The 22,581-nt window shown below is 34.3% G+C and overlaps 1 protein-coding gene across 4 annotated transcripts in view; it reads left to right on the plus strand.

The window, feature by feature from the left end:
* myom1b (myomesin 1b) overlaps positions 1-22,581 on the plus strand; it is a 147,299-nt gene that overhangs the window by 91,501 nt on the left and 33,217 nt on the right. For all 4 annotated transcript variants that reach the window (XM_051928730.1, XM_051928731.1, XM_051928732.1 and 1 more), the window contains 17 exons: positions 2,237-2,433; positions 4,290-4,416; positions 5,535-5,719; positions 5,861-5,975; positions 6,910-7,066; positions 9,478-9,584; positions 11,071-11,115; positions 11,972-12,108; positions 13,317-13,461; positions 15,726-15,785; positions 16,703-16,770; positions 18,627-18,740; positions 19,535-19,622; positions 21,093-21,131; positions 21,244-21,349; positions 22,105-22,268; positions 22,425-22,461. In XM_051928730.1, the coding sequence (XP_051784690.1) occupies positions 2,237-2,433; positions 4,290-4,416; positions 5,535-5,719; positions 5,861-5,975; positions 6,910-7,066; positions 9,478-9,584; positions 11,071-11,115; positions 11,972-12,108; positions 13,317-13,461; positions 15,726-15,785; positions 16,703-16,770; positions 18,627-18,740; positions 19,535-19,622; positions 21,093-21,131; positions 21,244-21,349; positions 22,105-22,268; positions 22,425-22,461 (1,891 nt within the window). The remainder of the gene's footprint in view (positions 1-2,236; positions 2,434-4,289; positions 4,417-5,534; positions 5,720-5,860; positions 5,976-6,909; positions 7,067-9,477; positions 9,585-11,070; positions 11,116-11,971; positions 12,109-13,316; positions 13,462-15,725; positions 15,786-16,702; positions 16,771-18,626; positions 18,741-19,534; positions 19,623-21,092; positions 21,132-21,243; positions 21,350-22,104; positions 22,269-22,424; positions 22,462-22,581) is intronic.

The following is a 22,581-nucleotide window of genomic DNA, read 5'->3' on the forward strand; positions in this document are numbered from 1 at the left end:
GCTACATCAGTTTGATAATAATAATTATTGTTGTTTTTATTGAAAAATGTCTGCCTTTTGGATGTTGTAGCCTATACATACTTATGATGATGCCCAAGTCAGTCGGTTAGTTTTTGACTCCTTTGAATATTTTGCTGTATAAAAGGCATGCAGAATGGGGGCAAAATAAAAAATCTTACATACCCCCTCAAACAGCCAGGGGTGCCCTACATGCAGAACATCTATTTTTCATATTTTTTTTATTTATTTAATTTGCACTGCATTACTACATAAACAAAGATTGTGTATCTATTGGTAATTGCCCGTTACCAGCAAGTACACACTGTGAGGCTGTAATGAAGTATTAGCCTGTAGTACTCCTCTGTTGGCCTTTGTACATTCTGCAATGCACCATGTTACTTTATAGTCAAATATATTCATTTTTTTAAATCAGTTTATTTTTACCAGTTATCTCACACTCTTTATCTTGTTGCAACCACTTGTAGGGCCCTTGTTTTTATTATTGGACCCCAAGATAGCTGAAAAGCAAAGCTTTAAACATTGGGAGAAATGCACCGAACCAAATAATCCAACCTGGTGAACCAAAACAGCTGCAAAAGACTAATTTCTTCATAAAGGCTCCTGATCCCCATATTCTTAGCTGGACTAAATAGGCACAGAGAATAAATGTATGGGGCTCCTTCATATTGCTCTTTATGATTAGAGGTCCACATACTGTATATACACTGACCTAAGAAAAACTACAAGATAGATCATTTATATTGTCATCAGGTCTATATTTGCAGACAGCTCAGCCATAATGTAGGGATAAAACTCTAAAGTGAAAGACAAATCAATTATCAAATCAACAGATCAACAACTCGGTACCCCAAAAAGGAAAAGAACCAGAGCAGGGAATATTTACATAGACATCTATATGTGAAAAAACAAAATAAAAGAACAAAAGTATAAATGAAAAAAATACAAGTAGTAGGAAACAACAGTAAAACACTGAAAAACAGATTACAACAAAACCCAAAGAATTAAAGGTCCAAATTTAAACAAAGAAACTCCTAATTCCACACTATAATATTTAAAAGAAACGCTAAAGCCTTGTATGAGGTAACTTTAATGAATTCTACACAACTGGTGCACAGTACAGTATAAATTCAGTTCAGAATATAGGAAGGACAGTCAAGATTAGCTGAAGATTTCTGGAAGAGAAAGCTCAAATACAAAGAATCCTCACCAGGTGCACCGTGTAAAATGCATCCAGAATTTAATATAAAGGTCAGTCACTGCATATTTTGGGAAAATGCCTGCTTCATGAAATCTTTCATAACTTGAAATAATTTTGCTCTTTTGGGTTGTTTCTTTTTAATACATACATTTTTGTATAAACACCCCATGCTCTTGATAAGGTGACACATGGGTAACAAGCTCTGATCTGCATCTGAAATGTTGCAAAACCGGCATCACCTTCTGGACGTTAAAGACCTGCAAAAGAGGTCAGCCTTGTTTTGACTCTCTGCCCTGCTTGGTGGCATTTACTCATAAGGAACTGGACTCCAGTAGGGATGGCCAGTGCCAGTTCACATGTTTTACTTGTGCACCCGTGGTGACTCTCAGAATATTATAGATGAAGATAGCAACACTTAGAATGAGGAGGTTAGTCATGCAGCAGACACTTACAGTAGGTGACTTTTGCTTCTTAGCTTTACATCAGACTTAGTTATTGAATGTCTCAAGAATAGCAAAACATCCTTTTTTAAATATTTAAACTTCCATTATTTTGGGGTTTAAGGTTTCACTTGTAGATTTTGTTTACATAACCCTATTCGTTTCTCCTTTCTCAATTTAAAGGCTTTGTGTGACTTACATAATACATTCGCGGAAAAAATTACTTGAAAAAATACTGGCTGCATCATATAGGTGTGTAAATATTAAAATACAGTAAGTAGAGCTACATCTACATGACTAAAAACAAACATGGTCTATGAATCAGCAATCTAAAAATGTACATGTAGCTGTATGAATTTATGGTGCCTCTACACAAAGCACAGTTCTTTGAAATGGCAGTGATTAACGCACTGATGTCACACTATAGATGCACAGCTTTTGCTCCAAATGCATCACATAAATGGTGACACGTTCCCAGCTTTTCAAATAAATATTGCTAATGTGAACAGTGTACAATACATGGCTTCAAAACACTGCAGAGGTTTTCTTTATTAACTTTATTTGTTCACTGAAACAGCTTCTCCTGCTCCACCTTATGGAATCACAGTGTTAGAAAGTGTTCGGGATTCAATGGTTCTTGGATGGAAACAGCCCAAATTTCATGGGGGATCTGAAATTACTGGTTATTTCGTGGACTATCGGGAATTGGTTGATGGTGTTCCAGGAAAGTGGAAGGAAGGAAACATCAAGGCTATCAGTGACAGGGCCTACAGGGTATGTTTATTAATCTGTTTTTCTAAAACTAAAATCAAATCTCAAACAGTTGATATTATTGTGGAATCTGAATATAGAACATTTTTATTCCAGCTTCTTGTAGGGCATATGCAATTACAGAAGCACTTGTGCTATTTATTTTATATTTTAATTACACATTCATTTATGAAGATATATACAATGACCAGCAAAACCATCCAGGCCCTTGACCAATTCTCAAAAATTTACTAAATAACAAAATCTACACCTATTACCAAAGTTTTGTTCTCTGTGACATTTCTATTTCAAAGCAATTAATTAACTTTTTTAATGTGACATTGCTTAATGCTAGAAGAAATTGTAAAGAATAAAAAAGGAAATATGCTGTATGCATATGTATTCAGTTCCCAGTGTTGTGGAAGCTCTAAGTTTACACAGATGAAAAACAAATGCCCAACAAGGACAGAGTTGACCCCCAGTTGGCCTCCACCAGTGAAACCATAAATTAATTGTCACACTGTCTGGATAAAAACCCAGAGTTAAAGGATCACTATGAATCTGAAGTACAGCTGTGAAGATGAAAAATAATGAATATTCAACATAAGTCCAATTGTACAAATTAGGAAAAGGATGCAAATGTCCAGACATTGGGTGTCCGAGGGGCACTGATGGTTAAATTAAGTTGTGGAAGCTACATGTAAGTTAAGCAAACAGAAACAAGGCACACAGAAGCCAAGAATCACTTTAAAATATCAACGGAGTTCAATAGCTGCAACAAGTGTAAAAGTGCATCAATCAAGCCTATAAAGAGCACTGTGTAACACTGGTCTGAATGGGAGTGAGCCACAATAAAAGGTATTATTCATAAAGAACCATTTAAAAGCACATCTGGAGTTTGCCTGAAAGCATGTGAGTGACCCAGTAACAATGCGAGGAAACATTTTTTGTCAGATGGTGTCAAAATAGTCTTTTGCCAAAGTTAAAGAAGATATGTGTGGCACAAATGTAACTAGCCATAGCTAAAGTTAGGTAGGGTGGTAGTGCAGTGATGCATTTTATCAGCAAGGATCAGACATTAAAATGCAACAAAGAATGCAAGAGAGCCTGTTTTAGTCTGCCAAAAAAATACTTTTTCAGCAATGCAATGATCCTAAGCACAAGGGCGCAATAACTGTGAGGTGGCTTAAGAACAAAAAGATTAATGTCCATCAATGGCTTAGTCAAAGGCCTGATCTCAATCCGATTGAGAATTTGCAACACTATTAGAAGAATGTGGTGCCCAAGTGCCATGCGGCTAACCTGAACAATCTGGAGCAAACCTAACTGGAAAAATAGACCAGAAAAGTGTGCAAATCTGAAAAAATGTCGTATGTACTCATCCCAAAAGACTTAAAGGTGTTACTGCCCAACAGAATATTAATGTGCGGGGATAGAATACTTATACAATTCTTTTTCCTCATTACATTTTTTTCATAAAACAATATCCTATTAAATATATATATTTTTGAAGTTTCAGTACACATTTTAATGTGTTTTGTTATTCAGTTAAGTCTGAGAATTGGTTGCAGGTCTGAAAGGTATTGCAAGGCAATGTAACAAAATAACATTCTCATACCCTCTTAATAGGGTTCAGGGCTATGAAGTGCCAGGGATTATCATGGAAAAGTCTGGCAAAAGGCCATCGCCATACTCAGTCCTGCACACACATAGTCTTTCAGCTCTGTACAGTAGGTACAGTAACCTGTATCATAAACCTGGATTTAGTCTTAACAATCAATAATTAGGCAGGTAAAAAAACCTAAGCTACAGAGCAATACTAAATACAGAGACCTAAAATAAAGTATATAAAATACAGAAGTTGTTGTATTTTTATACAGGTGAATGACTTAAAAGAAAATAAGATATACCAGTTTCAAGTGCGTGCTATTAACGTGGCTGGTGTTGGAGTGCCATCACTTCCTAGTCAACCCTTCAAGTGTGAGGAATGGACCATTGCTGTGCCAGGTAAGAAAGACACATACTTATTGGTACAGGACATAATACAGTCATTCGCACTTACAGCCAAGGGCCGCAGGAAAAGAACAGGGTAATAATATTCTACAAATTACCAATATTTGCCTTTTGTTTGTCATGTACTTGTGGCAGCACTCTGCTGCAGAGGTAACAGTCTCTCATTTGGATTCCTTCCTGTACTGATGCTGCAACTAACAAATGGCCACAAACTAGCAACACATTAAAAAATAATATATCACTAAGATCACGGTGTTCCAGTCTTTGGGGCACTGATTGACAATAACCACACAGCATTTTTTTTGAGGTTGCGCTTCACACAACTTTTTTTGTTTCTGATCCGTGCAGATGGTTTGCACTTTTTTCTATCATCAAGAAGATAGAAATGCCTTGTAAATACAGTAGTAATAAATCTTTACTTTTTATTATTATTTTTATTTCATGGGTTCTCCTTTGTTTTCTGACTCTTAAAGGGCCCTTTAACATTTGTTTTGACTAGTGCTACTCCACCCGGTGCGCTACTCTGTACTGGCAGTTAAAGTATGTGTACCAGTGACCCACACCAGACACAGAGAGCCTTAGTTGCAATGACCTGTAAACTTTGTCAGCGACATACAACCAATTTAACGTACAGCTAAATGAGTCATCCCAAAGTCAGCACTTGATTGTATTATGTACTTTTAGCAAAATAAATAATAAAAAAATAAACCATAGCCAAGCACTTCTGGCCATGCATACATACTTTAGGTATTTCTTCCATATACATACATTTAATAATTATTCAGAAATATCTTAGCCATCAAACTGATAAATTAGAAATTTGTATGCAGGTTTCATGGAGAGCCATGCTTTCACATAAGGTATTTTAATAAAAAAATAATTTATTAACAGCACATTTACACCTTAAATATTTCAGTCTGATCCAGCCCCAGTTTTTAGAAGAGTGCCATATAAATATAAATAACATTGTCTATTATGTGTTTAAGAGTGGCACACTGATTAGTACTACTGCCTCACAGATGAGAATCCTGGGTTCAATTCTATCATGGTAGGTTCTATGGATTAAATGAGTCTAAATTTATTTAGTATGCTATCTATGAATTATGTTGCAGGTCCTCCCTATGACCTCAGGTGCTCTGAAGTGAGGAAGCACTCCTTGGTGCTACTTTGGAATCCACCTGTGTACATTGGCCGCAGCGAGGTCAGTGGTTACTATGTGGATATTAAAGAAGCTGATGCAGATGAGGAGCAGTGGAAGGCTGTGAATGAGATTGCAATAGATAAAAAATACATGAAGGTGAGTTCAGTTTTTGAGGGAGTGAAGCTTGCTACAATTATATCACACACTTAATACCAGAGTTTCATTTAGAAGGCATCGGCGTATTGCATGTTGAATGAAAGATTAATGTGAATTCTGTCTGTTTTTTTTACTAAACAGATAAAAGACCTAAAAGAGGGACATGTCTATGTATTCCGTGTACGGGCACAAAACAGGGCAGGCGTTAGCAAACCATCAGATGTGACAGAACCTGTTGTTGCGGAGACCCGCCCAGGTGAGTTACTAGCTCTTTGATGTAGAGATAATTACATTGAACTTTGAATGGCTATGGAGGTACAAATGGACTTATAACAGTTTACAACAACTTTCAATGTCAATAATTTACTTCATCATAAAACCTGAAGATGGACAGAAATAATTGAATAAATTGCCTAATCACTCATAGTCATGTCTGACAGAAAATATTTTTTCAAATGTTCAGAAAATACGAGTATAATTCCCTCATATATTTTATTAATAAATGGTGTATAAGTTAGGATTCTACAATTTTGTGCTTTAATGCTTTCAGCATTTGTCACAGCATACCAAAGAGTATGTACCTTGACACTGTAGTATTTTCTTAAGTAAAGAAATAGTATGAAGAACAAAACAATGCACTTCTTTTAAAGTGTGAAATGCTGAAGTGAGAAGCACAGTGGTGTTGTGGTTAGCCCTGCTGTCTTTATTGCTCCAGAATCCTGGGTTTGAATTCTGGATGGAGCTCATTCTTCCAGTCTTCCAGTGAGTTTGTCTTCTGGCAGTTTCTGTTCCTCCAAATTCTACAAATGTGTGTATTAAATGCCCTCATGTCAAAGATTTGTGTTCCCAGTTAACTGGCAACTCTACAGTGGCCCTGCGTGACACCACATGGTTATGTATGATGGACAGTTTTCCCATTTGTTCTTGCCCAGTGTCTGGTGGCCTGCACCAGCAGAACTCCCTGGCTTCAGTAATGAATGGGTGATTATTTTGTAACATAAAGCAGGTTAGAAGGATTACACTGGTCATGTGTTATGAGGCTATAAGATAAAAAATTAAATTGTCAATTTCAGTCTTCTGAAGAACATAGCAACCTTACCAGATTTAAAAACTACAAAGTCCATAAAACAAAAAAGAGTGCTTTTTCCAAACTGCAGTGTTGCTTTTAAACAACTTGCTACTGTCTTTAGGCACCAAGGAAGTGATGGTGGATGTCGATGATAATGGTGTAATCTCACTGGTTTATGAGTGTTCAGAGATGGCTGCAGATTCTAAATTTGTCTGGTCCAAGAATTATGAAGAAATCTCTGATTCTTCTAGGCTTTCAATGGAGACCAAAGGTGGCAGGTAAAGTAAATGAAAGATGGTTTTCTGACATATCCAATGTATGTGTAGGTTGATTCCTTTCCCATCCGGACTTGATCACATTGCTGCCAAGTTTTTTTTTTCCAGATATAACCCTGATCCTGATTATGCTAGTGATGAAATGGAACAATAGATGGTAAACAGGGCATCAAGAGAACACATGCAAAAGGAAAGCCCCAACAGGCTATAGTTAAAGAAATTATATACAGGTTATGGAAAGACCCATCCAGAAGCTAGTGTGGATGATTAATTGCCTTAAGGGTTGTCAGCTTCAGGCTTTATAAGCATTGCCCCAAGACACAATCATGAAAGTTTGCAATTTCTATGGAAGGCCTGACAAGGATGCCTACAAATGTGCAAAAAGCAATAGTTTATTAACTAAGAAATAAACAGTGAACCTCTAAGTATAAAATAAACAAAGCAAAAAAAGAAAGCATTTAGACTCCACTGGGCATGGATATACAGGCTAGATGGCTTCATCACTTACCTACATCTAACAACTTCTACCTCCCTTACTCTGTAAATGACAAGTTCTGCCAAGTTGGCCTTTATTCCTGCTCATCTCCTAACTAGAGACTTCAGTGGGGCATAGGCGGGCTGCAAGCAACCATTACAACCAACCAATGAGGTTGACTTCTTAGGTCATATTGAAAAGACAATAAGGTCATAACTAGAAGATCAAGAAAAATGCAGGAGACCAGAACCAAAGTGCCAGACAAAATTTGCAGTCAAAATTAAGTAGTATAAGAATTACAGTAACCAGAGAATTGAACACGTAGATAACTGTTAGTTTATCCTTGATCTTGGACAACCTGGAACTACACAGCACTGACCTTTATACCATCGCAACAATAATGTCATGTGTCACACACTTCTAGTCATCTAAGCATAGCAACATAATGACAATAATTCCCTAAATTGCTGGTGCCCAAGAAAAAAAAATGGAGTCGCAGGGATAACATAAAAAATCACTTTATTCAAAACAAACCCACAAGAGTAAAATAATTATATAATTATATTCTCTATAACAAAAAAATTAAAACTAAATAGAATAAAACATAAGGACATGCAAGCAAAAACACATGAAAGATTAAAAACAGAACACAGTCATAACATGTCACAAGAACACAATGATAACATTCCTCCTTCCTTCTTGGGAATATTTTTTTATTTAGAGAATAAATCTCTTCCTGATGGCTCCTGTTTACTCACACTGCTATACCGGGATGTTATCCATTCACCACAGTAAGATTTCCTCATGTTGAGCTCATTCCATCTTATATCACTGTAAACACCTGATGCACAATCAATGTATACCATCATGTGAAAAAGAAAGAACATCTGTTCATTTCTATAGTTGTAAATATTAGAATAAGTGACACTCACCTAGTTCTAAAAGTAGGTAAAAATAACCTCAGATGATAAAACTGATATGAAACTTCACTGTTTTAAAAAGTTTAGGGAAAGAATAGAATTCAAGAAAATCTTTTAGCTGCAAATTTTTATTCCATAAGTAATTTAGGCAAGGTAGTAATTTAGGCAGTGGTTAATGTTTGGTTAAATTCCCAGACTGACCACTGTTTGTGTGGTGTTTGAACGTTCTTCTTGTGTTTATATGGATTTTTTCAGGCACACCCATTTCTTCCGACACCCCAAAGATGTGTGTCTTAGGTCAATTAGCAGTTCTAAACTGGTCCCATATTAGTAAGTATCACGTGTGCATGACCTTTCAATAGACTGGAATCCTGTCTAGGATGTCTAGCTGGTTCCGGCTTACAATCTGATGTTTTCAGGACAGACACCAGCACCCTATGTTAGTGTGCTGAAACAAGAAGTTTCAGAAAATTAATGAATGAGTACAAGCATAATTTAGAAGACATTGTGATAAACTTTACCAAAAGAGTGGCTTCAGGTCATGGCACAACATTTACTCACATGTACTTAAACTTTGTAAGCAAGATTTACAATTCTCATTTATATCCAACTAGCCGTCCCCCGCTTATTAGTGAAAAAGGACAGTGAGGAGGGCCCTGCCCGGCTCCTCATTCCTGACGTCACGCTTCCCCCTCCCCTCGGCCTGCAGCCTCTGTCTCGGATTAGCGCGAATATATCGCTCCTGCAAGTGAACTACGATACTTAGGATGATGAGAGGAGTCGGAAAATCAACCAGAATGTTCAAGCAAATTATAGATAAAAACCTGATCTAAATCCGTTAAGTAGTTCTCTCGTGAAAAACATACAGACAGACGTTGGATTTTATATATAATATAGAGAGAGATGAAGGTTGTTAATTTATGTTTTAATATCAGTGATAAATACTTTATTGCATGTTTTATATTGTAATTTTATTGTTACTAGTGTAAGATTCAATTTTGTTATTTTTGTTCATATAGAACAAGAGTTATCTTTAAAGACCCATCAGTTGAAGATGTGGGCATTTACTCATGCATTGTCACAGAAACAGATGGCATTTCTTCCAGCTATACTTTAGATGAAAATGGTATGTCATAACTGTACTGCTCCTAGCTCTGTAAAACCTGTAAATACTTTTAAGATTTGTTCATTTAGTTTTCACTATTAAAAAGTACTATTAACTGCACTGTAAATATCACAAATATGTATGATATGATGGGTAGAATAAATCTGTGACTGTTGCCAAGATTCAGGATAATGAAGGCATTACTGGCAATGCTCTGCATCATGTCCCTCACACCTATACTGTAACAGGACATGATTACTATGTAATTATATTAATGGCACAAGTAAGTGCACATCATTTGGTGAGAACTACCAATGAAAAATGTGCACTTACCCATGAAATTACACAGCAGCTACATGGTAGCAATGCTCAGGTACACTGCAGCTGCCAAGGTAACTAGAAAGTATTTAAATATTAGGAATAGGAGGCACAATGCGAATTACTGTATTGACATATCAATCATTTCAGTTTTCACACCAGATTTTAAATACACTTTATTATAAACATTTTTTCACAAAGAAAGAATTTTTAACATTCATTGTCCAGTGCCTATGAATGGTAGTGTATTCAGCTGATAAATGAAAGTGTAATCTGAGTTAGTGAATGAGTGCCATTAGTCTGAAAGAACTAACAAAAACCTTTAATGTGAGGCAACAGCAAGACATCTATCTAAGACTCTTCTGGGTCTTAATTTCAGAATGGACACTGAAATAGCATGTTTGGAATCAAAAATAATGCAACATTTTGCATTTTAGAAACCACAGGTTGTCTATTGAAGATGAACGTTTTTGATGCCTTTTTTGGAACAAGACATATAGCCCAACCCCCACCACCCTTCTGAAGCCTAGACATCAAACTCCCACATGTTCTGTCACTAGCTGAAAGATATTATCCCTCCAGCATGTCCTGATAAGGCTCCTATGGGAATCCTTACAACCCTGTCAACTCGCTTTGAATCTATTGGGAGCTATTGTCAAGTTACTCATCTAGATATGAGTGATTCAATTGAGAAAACTGTCATTTTAAAAGGGGGTCTAGAAGAAGACTGAGGAGACAGCAGCTTAGAGAGATGCCTTAGGTTAAAAAAAGACAACAAAGATAGAGGCAGCTGGCTGGACACCATAGGCATTCAGTGCCAAGAAAGGAGTTCTCCTAGCAAGTGTGGTGTGCCAAGAACAATAAACCAGAGGATACTGTTATATTCCAAGTCCTGAATCCAAAGACAGAAACAATGCTTCACCAAGCAGAAGCCTGCCAAGTCACCATGTCTGAGTTTTTATGTTACATTTTCCTTAAGCTTTCTGCCTTAAAGTGAATTTTTTCATTAAATGCCTTATGCTTTTTCACTTTTGTGAAAATAATAATAAACAAGAGTTTCTTGTTTATTGAAATGTAAAAACTTCCATGAATCTAACATGATTTTTTAAAATGTTCAAAAATTCTGATTTTATCTTTCATTTTACAGCCACAGGTTGATATTCATAACCTTTATTGCATCTCTTTGCAGAGCTGAAGCGTTTGCTACAGGTCAGCCATGACCATAAATTTCCCAGTAAGTAAAAACTTTGTATGCTGTATTGATAATAAGCCTTTATGGCTTTGAATACTCAAAGTAAAATTATTTATTTTGGAGACAACTGCACAGGCTGTGTGAAAAATCTCAAGTTATTCATTTGCTGGACATAATGAAAAAGTAAATTTGAAGTACTTCCAGCTGTAAGAGAAGATTTAGTACTGTTTCAAAATACATTGAGGAAGATATTTTCTGTTTTAAAAGTCTTCATTTTATATAGGTGCTCTTTATACAACACAGAAAAAACCTCACGTTTTCTCTGCAGCCACTTGTACTGTTTCCATAGACCGGTCATGATTGACATTTTAAGCCAGCTGCTTTAATGCCAGCAGCAGGGTGTCAACGGAGTAGTGGCCATCTGTGGACTTGTTATGTAAATTCACTGCAGATGGAGACAAGCTTTCCTTCCTAGGCCTTACAAGTCACCTCCCACTCCCCTACAGTTACATACCAGTCCTTGTTCCTTTGCACTTATGGCTGCAAATGGATATTATAGCCAAAGATGCAGGTGTAAATAAGGAAAATGCTTGAGCGATCAGCTGCTTTAATGGTGTAATTTCTTTTGCTGTCAAAATGCCAGGGCATTCTGGCAGGCTATCAAAGCAGCCAAGGTCTGTAGTCTTACTAAATCAGTAGTATAAAGCTTAGCACCCAGCCTTTCTGTTGGACAGCCAGGGGGAGCATGACAAATCAACATATCACAAAGTGAAACTCTTCTAGTACATGAGGCAGCATGGTTAACATTATCAAACATAAGAAAACCTTTTGTAACAAAATGTTCATGCCACTGTCTACCCTTGCAATTTCTTTTATACAAAATCTTAATTCTTAACAGCAATACCTCTCAAGTCGGAGTTGGCTGTTGAACTTCTGGAGAAGGGACGTGTTAGATTTTGGATGCAAGCAGAAAAACTTTCTCCAAATACTAAAGTCAATTACGTATTTAACGACACTGCAATTGTACATGGGGAGGTAAGAAATCCTGATATGAATTAGTAATGACAGTTTTTTATTTAAGTAAACAAGGTTTCTAATTCATGTGCATATTTTTGCACAGTTGATATAGAATACCGTAATTTAGGGTGGATTTTGTATCGAGTAGACTATATTTTTAATATTAATTCTGAAAACTTTACCATGATAATAAAGTAATCTCTACACCTGTAGAATTGTTGAAACCCCACTTCTGTTCTTTTGGACTTTTTCATTATACAGACATCAAGATGTATAATTGTACACTTAGAAAAGTTTAAAGATGAAAATAAATACAGTATGTATTGTATGTCAATATATCATTTGTGTAAATAGTGCTCCCTATTACCCTTTTCTAAACCAAATGGCTGTTTCATTAACCAAATCCTTCACATTGCACTTGATACATGTCCATTGTAGAGTGTAAAATGTAGCTTTTTTTCATTAAACTTACAGAAAGCTAAATGGTAGCACTTGTTCAAAGAAAGCCTTAATGTTTCCAGTCCAGCTTTTATTCCAGCCTTTTGCCCACTGCTACAAGGATAAGTTCTTGCTCCTCACAATCTTGAAATTACTTAAAAATGGATGGATACATGAATGATATTTATATGGATAGCGCTTTGAGTACTGAGAAAAGTGCTATATAAATGTAATGAATTATTATTATTATTATTATTTCTGCCCACCATAAGGGTTACTATTCTAATTAGAGAGAGGCATGGCTAACCCACTTATAACAAATCAAAATATGCTCCTACACTGTTACATTGATTTCAAATGTTGTAAGCTGCCTTGGATAAAGGTGTCAGCCAAATAAGTTATAATAATAATATTTCTGACAAGTTGCTAGTTGGACCAGTGCAAACTGGTGATTTTTTTTCTTCTTTGTTGACGGCTCACATTACCTTTTAGCTATTTAAATACTTTTAGATGCTATAAGAAATTAATCTGAAGTCAATGTCTAAGAATTCACATATGTGCTCATTAATGTGCATTTTGTTTTATTTTCAAAATATTTCAAATTATTCAATCCTCTCAAAATCACTTTTATTCAAAAAAGTTCAGAATAAAAAGTATGCTTCAAGTAAAGAGACATTCTTTAATCTTTACCTTGTTTCCATTCATATTGATAATAATACACAAACTGCTTTTTGATTATTAAAATGTAAATCAAGTCAATGCAAGAAGTTGTAACTGCTTTTTTAAAGAAATACAACATGAAGCTTGACAAGAACACTGGCATTATTGAAATGTTTATGGAGAAACTGGAGGATGAAGATGAAGGCACATACACCTTTCAACTTCAAGATGGAAAAGCAACAAACCAATCCAGCTTGGTTCTCATTGGAGATGGTGAGCTATAATATGCTAAAATGCAAGTCAGTATATTAAGGAAACCTGAAATGTAAAATAAATGCAACTTTAGATTACTGATACAGTATAGCAAACAAATATCAAGTCCACTCAGTTAAAAATATCATAGCTATTGGACAGCCTAACGACCTGAGGATAAAAATCCTTCACATGGTATAAATAATAAAAGTTTTGTACAATTTGCCAGAACAGTGGTAGGAGAAGAGTATCAGTTTAGGATGGCTGAGGTCTTTTATAATAAGGTGTACATTTCTAAGGCAGAGTGCGTTATGAAGAGATTAGCCTGAACAGCAGGAAGCTGTGCACCAGTAATATTCCAAGGTGCAAGAGCTTGGTATTTGGTTTCAGATTTTCTCATTTATCTTAAAGATATGCTGTCAGCTAAATGTGTAAAACCTAAATGTATAAAATGTGTGAGTTTTTATACATATTCTGACAAGCTGCCTTTTCATATGACGTGTACTGCTACTAGACTAAGGTCTGACTACCTAATACATTACAACAGCAGGTAGATAAAATGATTGGAATTCATTGTCAAACACTATTTAATTTTTTAAAATTCTCACTTACAACAAAACTCTTCAAATGAGCTGGATTCCCCGACTATGATTTCTCCTTGGTGGTTTGCATTTTAAGTAGGTAATACAAAATCACATGTCGAGCACTCTCACAGTGGAATCAATGTGTTATGAAATGTACTAATAACACTATAAATACCCAGCAAAACAATTTTCCTGATGACACTAAATTAGGTGGATAAGTTAAATTAGTACAGATTGCTAAAGACAGAATTCTTAAATGTCCATTTATTTAGCAATTAGACTTTAACAAAAAAAATTAAAAGCCAAATGTATAGGAAGAACAATATAACATTTAATTACACAATGGTTGCTTAAATTAAAGCTACTGTACTGTATAATATATGCTTTATGACATTGGACATATAGGTCTTCAAAAATCAAATAGAACTCAAGTAATTGAAGCAGTAAATAGGATGTTGGATTATACAGTTTACTTTAGTATGTGGAGTACAAATGTTGAGAAGTATTTTAAATACTGCAAAGAAGAAATAAATACTGCTACACTGTAACAAAAAGCTTAGGATATTAGTTATATACAAAGACTGAAAGACTTCAGTTCTTTTAGTTTAATTTTGAATAACAAAAAATAAAATTGTAGATACATGGAATCAGTTATTTAGCAATGCAATTAAATCCAATAATGTGGACACCATGAATCTTTACTTGATACTGATTATACAGTATAACACTAAGTATTAAGGAAAATACTGATGATACTGGATTAATTGTTCCATTTTCTTTTTAACTCAGAGAGAGAGCAAGGTAAGTGACCATTGAAATAGAAAATGCAGCACAAAAAAATCAAAGGAATTTTTATTTTTAAAAAGAAATTAATACAGAATGAATGCAGATTTGAACTCTGACATTCAAAGGTGTTAGTTGACAAATCTGTTGTAATACTATAAATATACCATATTAGACTTTCACATTTAAGAAAATTATCAGTTTTTTGTATTATGCCTAACAAAGTGTGTGTGCCTGAAATAGTTTGTTTAATTCATTGACACAGACAAAACACAAAACTAATACACTAATGCCATATTTTTAATAACTAAAATAAGAGTACTTAAATAAACTTGTGAACGTCTAAATGTAAGCAAAAGAACAGCAACATGATCAATGAAAAATGCTGTATTTACAATTTATATAATCTTACACACAATACTACATGAAGCGACACCCAATGTAAGGTGAAATATTAGTTTCAATAAAACAGAACCAGGAGAAATGATCTAGTTAGTTTTAGAACTATCCAAAATGTGTTATAAATAAAATAATAATAAAAAATAAACAGGCATGCTTATAATGCAATGAGCATGAAACAAGTTGCTAAGGTGTAACTATTTTGAATCCAGAATATATATGATTTATGGAGACAGTGACAAATAAAACGATTCTAATATACATTAGCTTCTGCACTCATTAAAATGCAGGATTAGATAGTTCCCCTTTAAAAAAATGTTTTTTGGGTTATTTTATTGCTAATTTGGTCTATTGATTGAATGGATTAATTGATTTATTGAATGGTTTAAGTCCAATGTATAATTGCTTTATTAACCCTGTACAATAAAAAGAAAAGTAACCCTGTAGAATAAAATAAGTTGTTATTTGTTTAATGCATGCTTGCTTCCTATCTCAAATATTTTAATATATTTTTTACAGTCTTCAAAAAACTACAGAAGGAATCAGAATTCCAGAGGCAAGAATGGTTCAGAAAACAAGGTAACTTTAGTTCTATAATAAATTAAAATATCTCCATTATCAAATTGCTTACATGATCATGCATCCATCAGCTTGGACCCTGGCTCAGGCCACCCAGTGGCAATAACCTGTGTAGTTGTTAGCAAAGGTTTTGTATGGCCAAGGCCATTCCTTTACAAGATATGAAACAAACATAAGTGCAGTACTGTATATACAGGCTGAAAACTCTTATTGACAACAACTCAGAAATCCACCTTAATCTGCAAATACAGGACTCTGGTTGGTAATAAAACACAATAGCCGTGTATAGTATCAATGAAGATGTCTACCAGCACTGAAAATTTAGTTGAACCATAGTGCTGGTCATACTGCCTTCCAAAAGAGCTATGAAGTTATTCTATAACAAGAAAAGTTCAGGTGAGATTTAAGGTTTGTGGAGAGAGGCAACGTCTTGGGTGGATTATATTGTGGTGTTTGAAAAGTGGTAAAGACAGAGAGAGGAAAAAGTGTTTTTTATGGTTAGACATGATGACTAGACTTTGCATCAATTCTTACAGCAGCCATATATAATTAGTTTAAGAGAACAGGACAATTTTGTTATATTTACTGCAAATTCTAAATATTTACATGTATGTGTATTTATTTGTACATTTGGTCAGTAAGTGTATATACTAGCCACGATAACCAGAGTTAGAGTTGACAACACAACAATACATAAAAAGTATTCTAATTCATTTTACAGAATATAAACTAACATTTGCATATTTTTTTTAAAATGTGACATAAAGGAAGAAAAAGAAATGAAGAATCACACATTTATCAAAATGAAATTGTCCTTTTCATACATTTAAAAATTTCATGAAGACCCACAATTTAGTAGATTGACAGAATGGCATGATATTATTGTATTAATTGTATTTATTTTTTAATGAATGCAGGGCCTCACTTTGTGGAATATCTTGGATGGGAAGTTACACCAGAATGCAACGTGCTGCTGAAATGCAAGGCAAGAATAAAATAAATTTCTAATAAAAAAGAAGAGGAAGACAGCGGCCAGGGAGAGAGGGTTAATGCTACCTAACATTAACCAAATATTTAAAAAATAGAGTTTTTTTGTTTGATGCATACTTTCTTTAAAAATACAGTAAACAACCCTGTCAATTTATATGCATGAAATTAAATGATATGTTCATTCATATGCTGACAATCAGCACTGCAGTAATAAATACAAATTATTAACAAATTAAAAATTCAATAAATACTTTACTTGGAATCGTTCACTTATTTAGATTTGTTAGAAAGATTTTTACATTAAGGCCAGCAACAGTGGTGCAGTGTGTGTGTAGTTTGCACACCCTCCTTATGTTTTAATGAGATTCCCAGGGTGGTCCACAGTTTCTCTCACTTTCAAATGATGTACGTGAGGTTTATTGGGGGATATAAATCTGCCTAGTATAAGTAATTGTGGGCGAGGGTGTGCATGTGTGGGAGAGAGTAAGAGCTTACTCTACAATTGTTTGGCATCCCATCCATAACTTTTTATTCGTTTTAAATGAATGCTAATGGGGATGACTTGAAGAAAAGGATGGTGGGATGAATATTTATATTTTCAAACTTTATAGTTTGCATTTTATTATATCTTAAGGTTTTCAGGAGGATTTTGTAGTGTTTGATTTAGAGTACAAAAACTACATTATATTTCTATATTTTTTACGAACTATGAAAGGTCAGACCTCAGGCCCTGGAACATTTAAAGTAACTTAAATACATTTCAAGAAGTAAACACATTACATAGTAATACATTTTTTACAAATATTATAAACATAATACATTTCTACGTTATAAATGTATGTTATCTTTTGGATGAGTGTCTACTACCTTTAGCCATAGGTGGTCTGCCCACTTAGGTATATTGTCCAACATGACTTTAAAAAAATTTCCTCTTTCACTCTGTTGTTATCAGTTTACACGCCTTCATCAAAAACCCATGAATCTTGTAACTTTACCTTAAAGCTTTAACAGGTGTAACTCATGGAGAGACTACCTTAGTTGCCAGCTCTTTAGAATTTGTACATACCAAGGGGCCCACGGCAGATCTCCTCCACAAAGAAGCTCTTATGCTTTCAGCACATCAGAAATTCACCTGTCACCTGGTGTGTACAGGGGAGATAATAGGGGTTAGGCATGAAATGCAAAATGCAACTTAATTCCTAAATGTATGTTGCTTATTAACAATGCCCATTTTGGTGTCCCTTACTTTATCTTTACTTTTTCTGAGAGCTATGACTCTGGTAGGTCACTGCTCCCTTTCTCTAAGTAGATCTTACAGTATTTGTTTCAGTCCAAACCTCAGGAAGGGTTGGAGGGGGCACTGTAGGAGCATTGTTTCTGTTACATATGTTCTGTATAATCCTGTTTAATTTACTATGTCTGAAAATATTTAATAAGCAATTGTTTGCAAAAAACATGCAAGTTAATATTTTGTAGTCACAGTGTTGGAGAGGCCTAATGTGTCGAAATGAAGATAAAAGGGAAAATTTCAACTTTATCCTCTGCTGCACTACCTCCAATTTAAAATAGGTTGTTTATTTTAAAATATAGTAAAGTTAAACAACATTGAATAATATTACTAAAATGCTAATTGATTTTAAAAAACATCTATCCGTAGACTGCAGTGCATATTCTGCTTTTTAGTAAGAACCTCTACAAGTCATTTCATTCTATGCACTAACATTGCACATACTGTATATAATACTGAATAGTTTATATGACGTGTTTTGGAATGATCTGTTATGCACTGTACACAGTAAAACCTGATTTGATCTGGGCTGAGCTGAATAAATACCTGTCTCTTATTTGTAGGTTGCTAATATCCTTAAGGACACTAGCATTATCTGGTACAAAGATGAAAGAGAGATCATGGTTGATGAAAAGCATGACTTCAAGGAGGGAGTGTGCACTCTTCTGATTTCGCAGGTACTTCTCCAAATATTTTTTTTAATATAAAGGGTTATGTAAATCCATTGCAGGTGTTTTGGTTTATACACAACATTTCTATACAGATTTTATTTTAAGCTTAGAAAAATAGGACAACCAGATAACCTACTGTATAAGTATCATCTCACCCATAATGTGTGACTCATTAGGATACATGTTGCTGTTCACTGTCTAAAGATCTACAGTATATAACCTGAATTAGTGAGTTGGCAGCATGGAATGATGGGAAAGGAATAATGGAGCACTGCCTTCCAATAAAACTTTAAATATAACCACCATTGCCTAGAGAATGTACTTACAAAGTAATTAAGGAACAAGATGTAAAGAGTTTGAAGTAGGGAGAGAGAATATGTTTGTGTCTGTATGTACAGTATATATACACACATATACATATATATGTATATGCATATATATTAGAATGAGTATTCAGAATGTAGCAGAGTATCATTTTTTGTATGTGTTTTTAGTCATTTTTACATCATTTTAACAATTAAGGCCTCAAATTTCCTTTTTACTAGCATGTAATGATACCTCCTGACACTTTATTTTATACTGTACACCAGTCATAAATTTTGAGGATGATAGGTCAGTGTCAAATTTTAAAATGACACGATATAAAGAACTGCTCTGCTCCCCTGCTGGAAGATCTTCCTGGCCTTTCCAGTTATGTTATTTGTTGCTCATTGATGTATGGCTTCGAAACTCAGCAATATTTTTTGAATGTTATTAAGATTGTGCATTCCTGTAAATTTTTTCATTATATTTTGCTGTAGATTACAAAGAAGGATGCTGGTATTTATGAAGTTATACTGAGAGATGACAGAGGAAAAGACAAAAGTTTATTAAAATTGACTGATAAAGGTAATTTCCTAAAAAAAGATTTATTGCCTTTACTGTCTTTTTAAACTGTTTCTGAAGTATGAACTGGAATTTGGGAATTTCAATGTTCTCCTTGTGTCAGTGTGTGTTTCCTCCAACATCTTAAAGCTGTGTGAGTTGGGTTAGTTGTGGAAGATAAATCCTATGAGTGTAAGTGAATATAAACTATGTGTATGTTAGTATGATGAGTGTGCTCGAAAACAGGATGGTGGACCATTCTGTCTGTTGCATTCAGTGGTTCTGTGATAGCATCTGACCTTCTACAGTCCTGTTATTAAAGAAACAGGTTAGAAAACTGGATGGATGAATCTCAGAGTTTCAGATTTGTCATAGCTAATAATAGCATTGTGAAACTAGTTTAACAAAACAATTTGCTTAGGTAAGTGTGGAACTATAACAACATCCACGATTATTTTCCACCTTGTGCCCTGTGCTGTTAGGATATCCAATAGCGCTTTATAACCCAATACTGAAGGATTAGATAATGGACTGATGTATAAATGTGGAACATTTAATACAGAAAATTAAAGAACAGCATAATGATAGTTTCACAGGATGGGGCCCCAATTCCAAAAGTTCATTTCTTAACTGCAATCCCTAATAGTGAGATAAGACCATAAATAATGTTACATTAAAAATCCATGCTTTATTGGAATCTTACAGTATCTTATGGTCTAAACTTTGTTACGAAAGTGTCTAGTGTAGCTCTCTTCAGTTTATGATAAGTAAAATTTTATAAATAGCATTTTTGTCCTGTGTGCTTGTGTTACATGTGAGAAAATTCCAAACTATTTATTCACTTATTCTAAGAGAACTTTGAAAGGAATAAATATGAAAGATCCATACTCAGACAAATGTAAGGTTAAATGTCCTGCACTGTTGCCTATAAGCAGACCAGTTGTATGACTCCACTATATCCCAAAGGCTGCCCTTAGTAAACCTGAGTTATTGCAGTAAAATGTATAGAAGATAATATAGAAGGCCTGATATGAGTTTGCTGTTTCACATTTCCAGTTTTATATTTTGGATGGCCAGGCAAGCATAGTTGGGGAGGAAATGCTGAGGAAGCTTGTCATAATTGGTCAGTTGCATAGAATGGGCCTTCAGTTTCATGGCAGACAGACTTTTATATGACTGCCTATAGCACTTCTTTTTAGTAGGGGCTCATACATGTGTTAAATATACTGTAGCTTAGGTCATATTAGTTGAGCACCTTGGCACTGGTGTGCAGAAGTAAGAAAGTATTTTTGCACAGAAAGATATACAAAAATTGTTTCTTTGGAAACCCCTAAACCCCTATTCTTTACAATTTCTAGCCAAGTGTTTTTATTTTCCTGCTTAATCCAGTTAGAGCCAAAAGGAAGTAGAGTTTTATATATAGTATATATACTACATTCTAATTAATTTAATGCATTGGCTATAACATAATATTTTATATTTTAATGATTTCAGGTTTCACTGAATTAATGAATGATGTCTGCAGAGTTATTGGTAAGTATGTCATATATTATTAAAAATTAACAGGGAACTGTTTCAATATGGATATTAAATAATTTTCAATTCATAACTTTTACTTTTAACCCCTTTTTACCCTTTCCTACAGCTCAGTCTGCCACAGAATTAAAAATTCAGAGTACAGAACATGGAATAAGACTGTATTCATTTGTCAACTATTACACAGAAGAACTCAAAGTTGCCTGGCAACATAAGTAAGAAACCAGCCTTCTGTCATTACATTAGAAAAAGCATTGTTGACATTAAAATAATTCTAAGTTGATAATATCAAACATTTGTAATAATGGGAAGTACATAATGTGACAGCATGTGCCCCTGTTCTACATTCAGAATGAGATACATTTTTCAACACTGTCAAACTTTTTTGGTAATATTTCGAGAATTTCCAAACACATGTAAACTCACTGACACACATATTTGTCTCCCTAACAAGAAGCTTTACACAAACTGGTATTATGAAAGGTGTGAAATTTTCTGGAACATGTCGGCTTTGCTCAGCTTCCCAAAGCCTCAAAAACAGAAATGATTTGAACAAGGAATCTTTTGACTTTCAATTGCTTTGCTCAAAATTCTAAGCCAAAACTAACATAAAAGAATAAACAGCATTATTAAATAATGAAAACTATATTTTCAAGTAAAGCATCATTTCATTTTCAACCATGTTTTTGCTAAAATTTGCTTTTTCATTATTTCAATAATAATGAAACTACTACTGTTAACAAAATCAGTAGTAAAAATATATTACAATATAGTTTTCTCCTTTAATCTTTTGAGCATTAATTTTTTCCTTTAAATAAAAAATACTAAGCATTCAGTGTAAAATCTAACCAAGCAGGATTGACTAAACTGAATCAAAATATGGGTCAATTTTAATACATATGGTAAAATGTAATAGTGTGATATTTAAATTTTAATATTTTGTTTTGTTTTATATTTTTTATTTCTATAGGGATTCAAAGATTTCCTACACAGACAGAGTAAAGAGTGGTGTCACTGGAGAACAGTTGTGGCTACAAATCAATGAACCAACTGATAAAGATAAGGGCAAATATACAATCACTATATTTGATGGTAAAGATGGACTCCAGAAATCAGTAGACTTATCTGGACAAGGTAAATGACACTATGTACAAAAATTGTATTATATAAGTAGGGAAAAATTCTTATTTATAATTTCTGATTTTATACCCAAGTCATCATAGTTTTATCTGTACTTTTTTACACATGTATTTAAGTACTCCAAACTAACAAAAGTGTCTGTTTCTGCAGCATATGATGAAGCCTATGCAGAATTCCAGAGGCTGAAGTAAGTTAGTTATTAATATGCAATCTGTAAAGGTTTATTAAATTGGAATATTTTAGAAATCATTAATGTCAAGTTATGTTTTACAGTAATTAATGTGTATATTTGTAAACAAATCCATGT

The sequence above is a fragment of the Erpetoichthys calabaricus genome, chromosome 6, assembly GCF_900747795.2.
Source record: "Erpetoichthys calabaricus chromosome 6, fErpCal1.3, whole genome shotgun sequence".
NCBI classification, from domain to species: domain Eukaryota; kingdom Metazoa; phylum Chordata; class Cladistia; order Polypteriformes; family Polypteridae; genus Erpetoichthys; species Erpetoichthys calabaricus.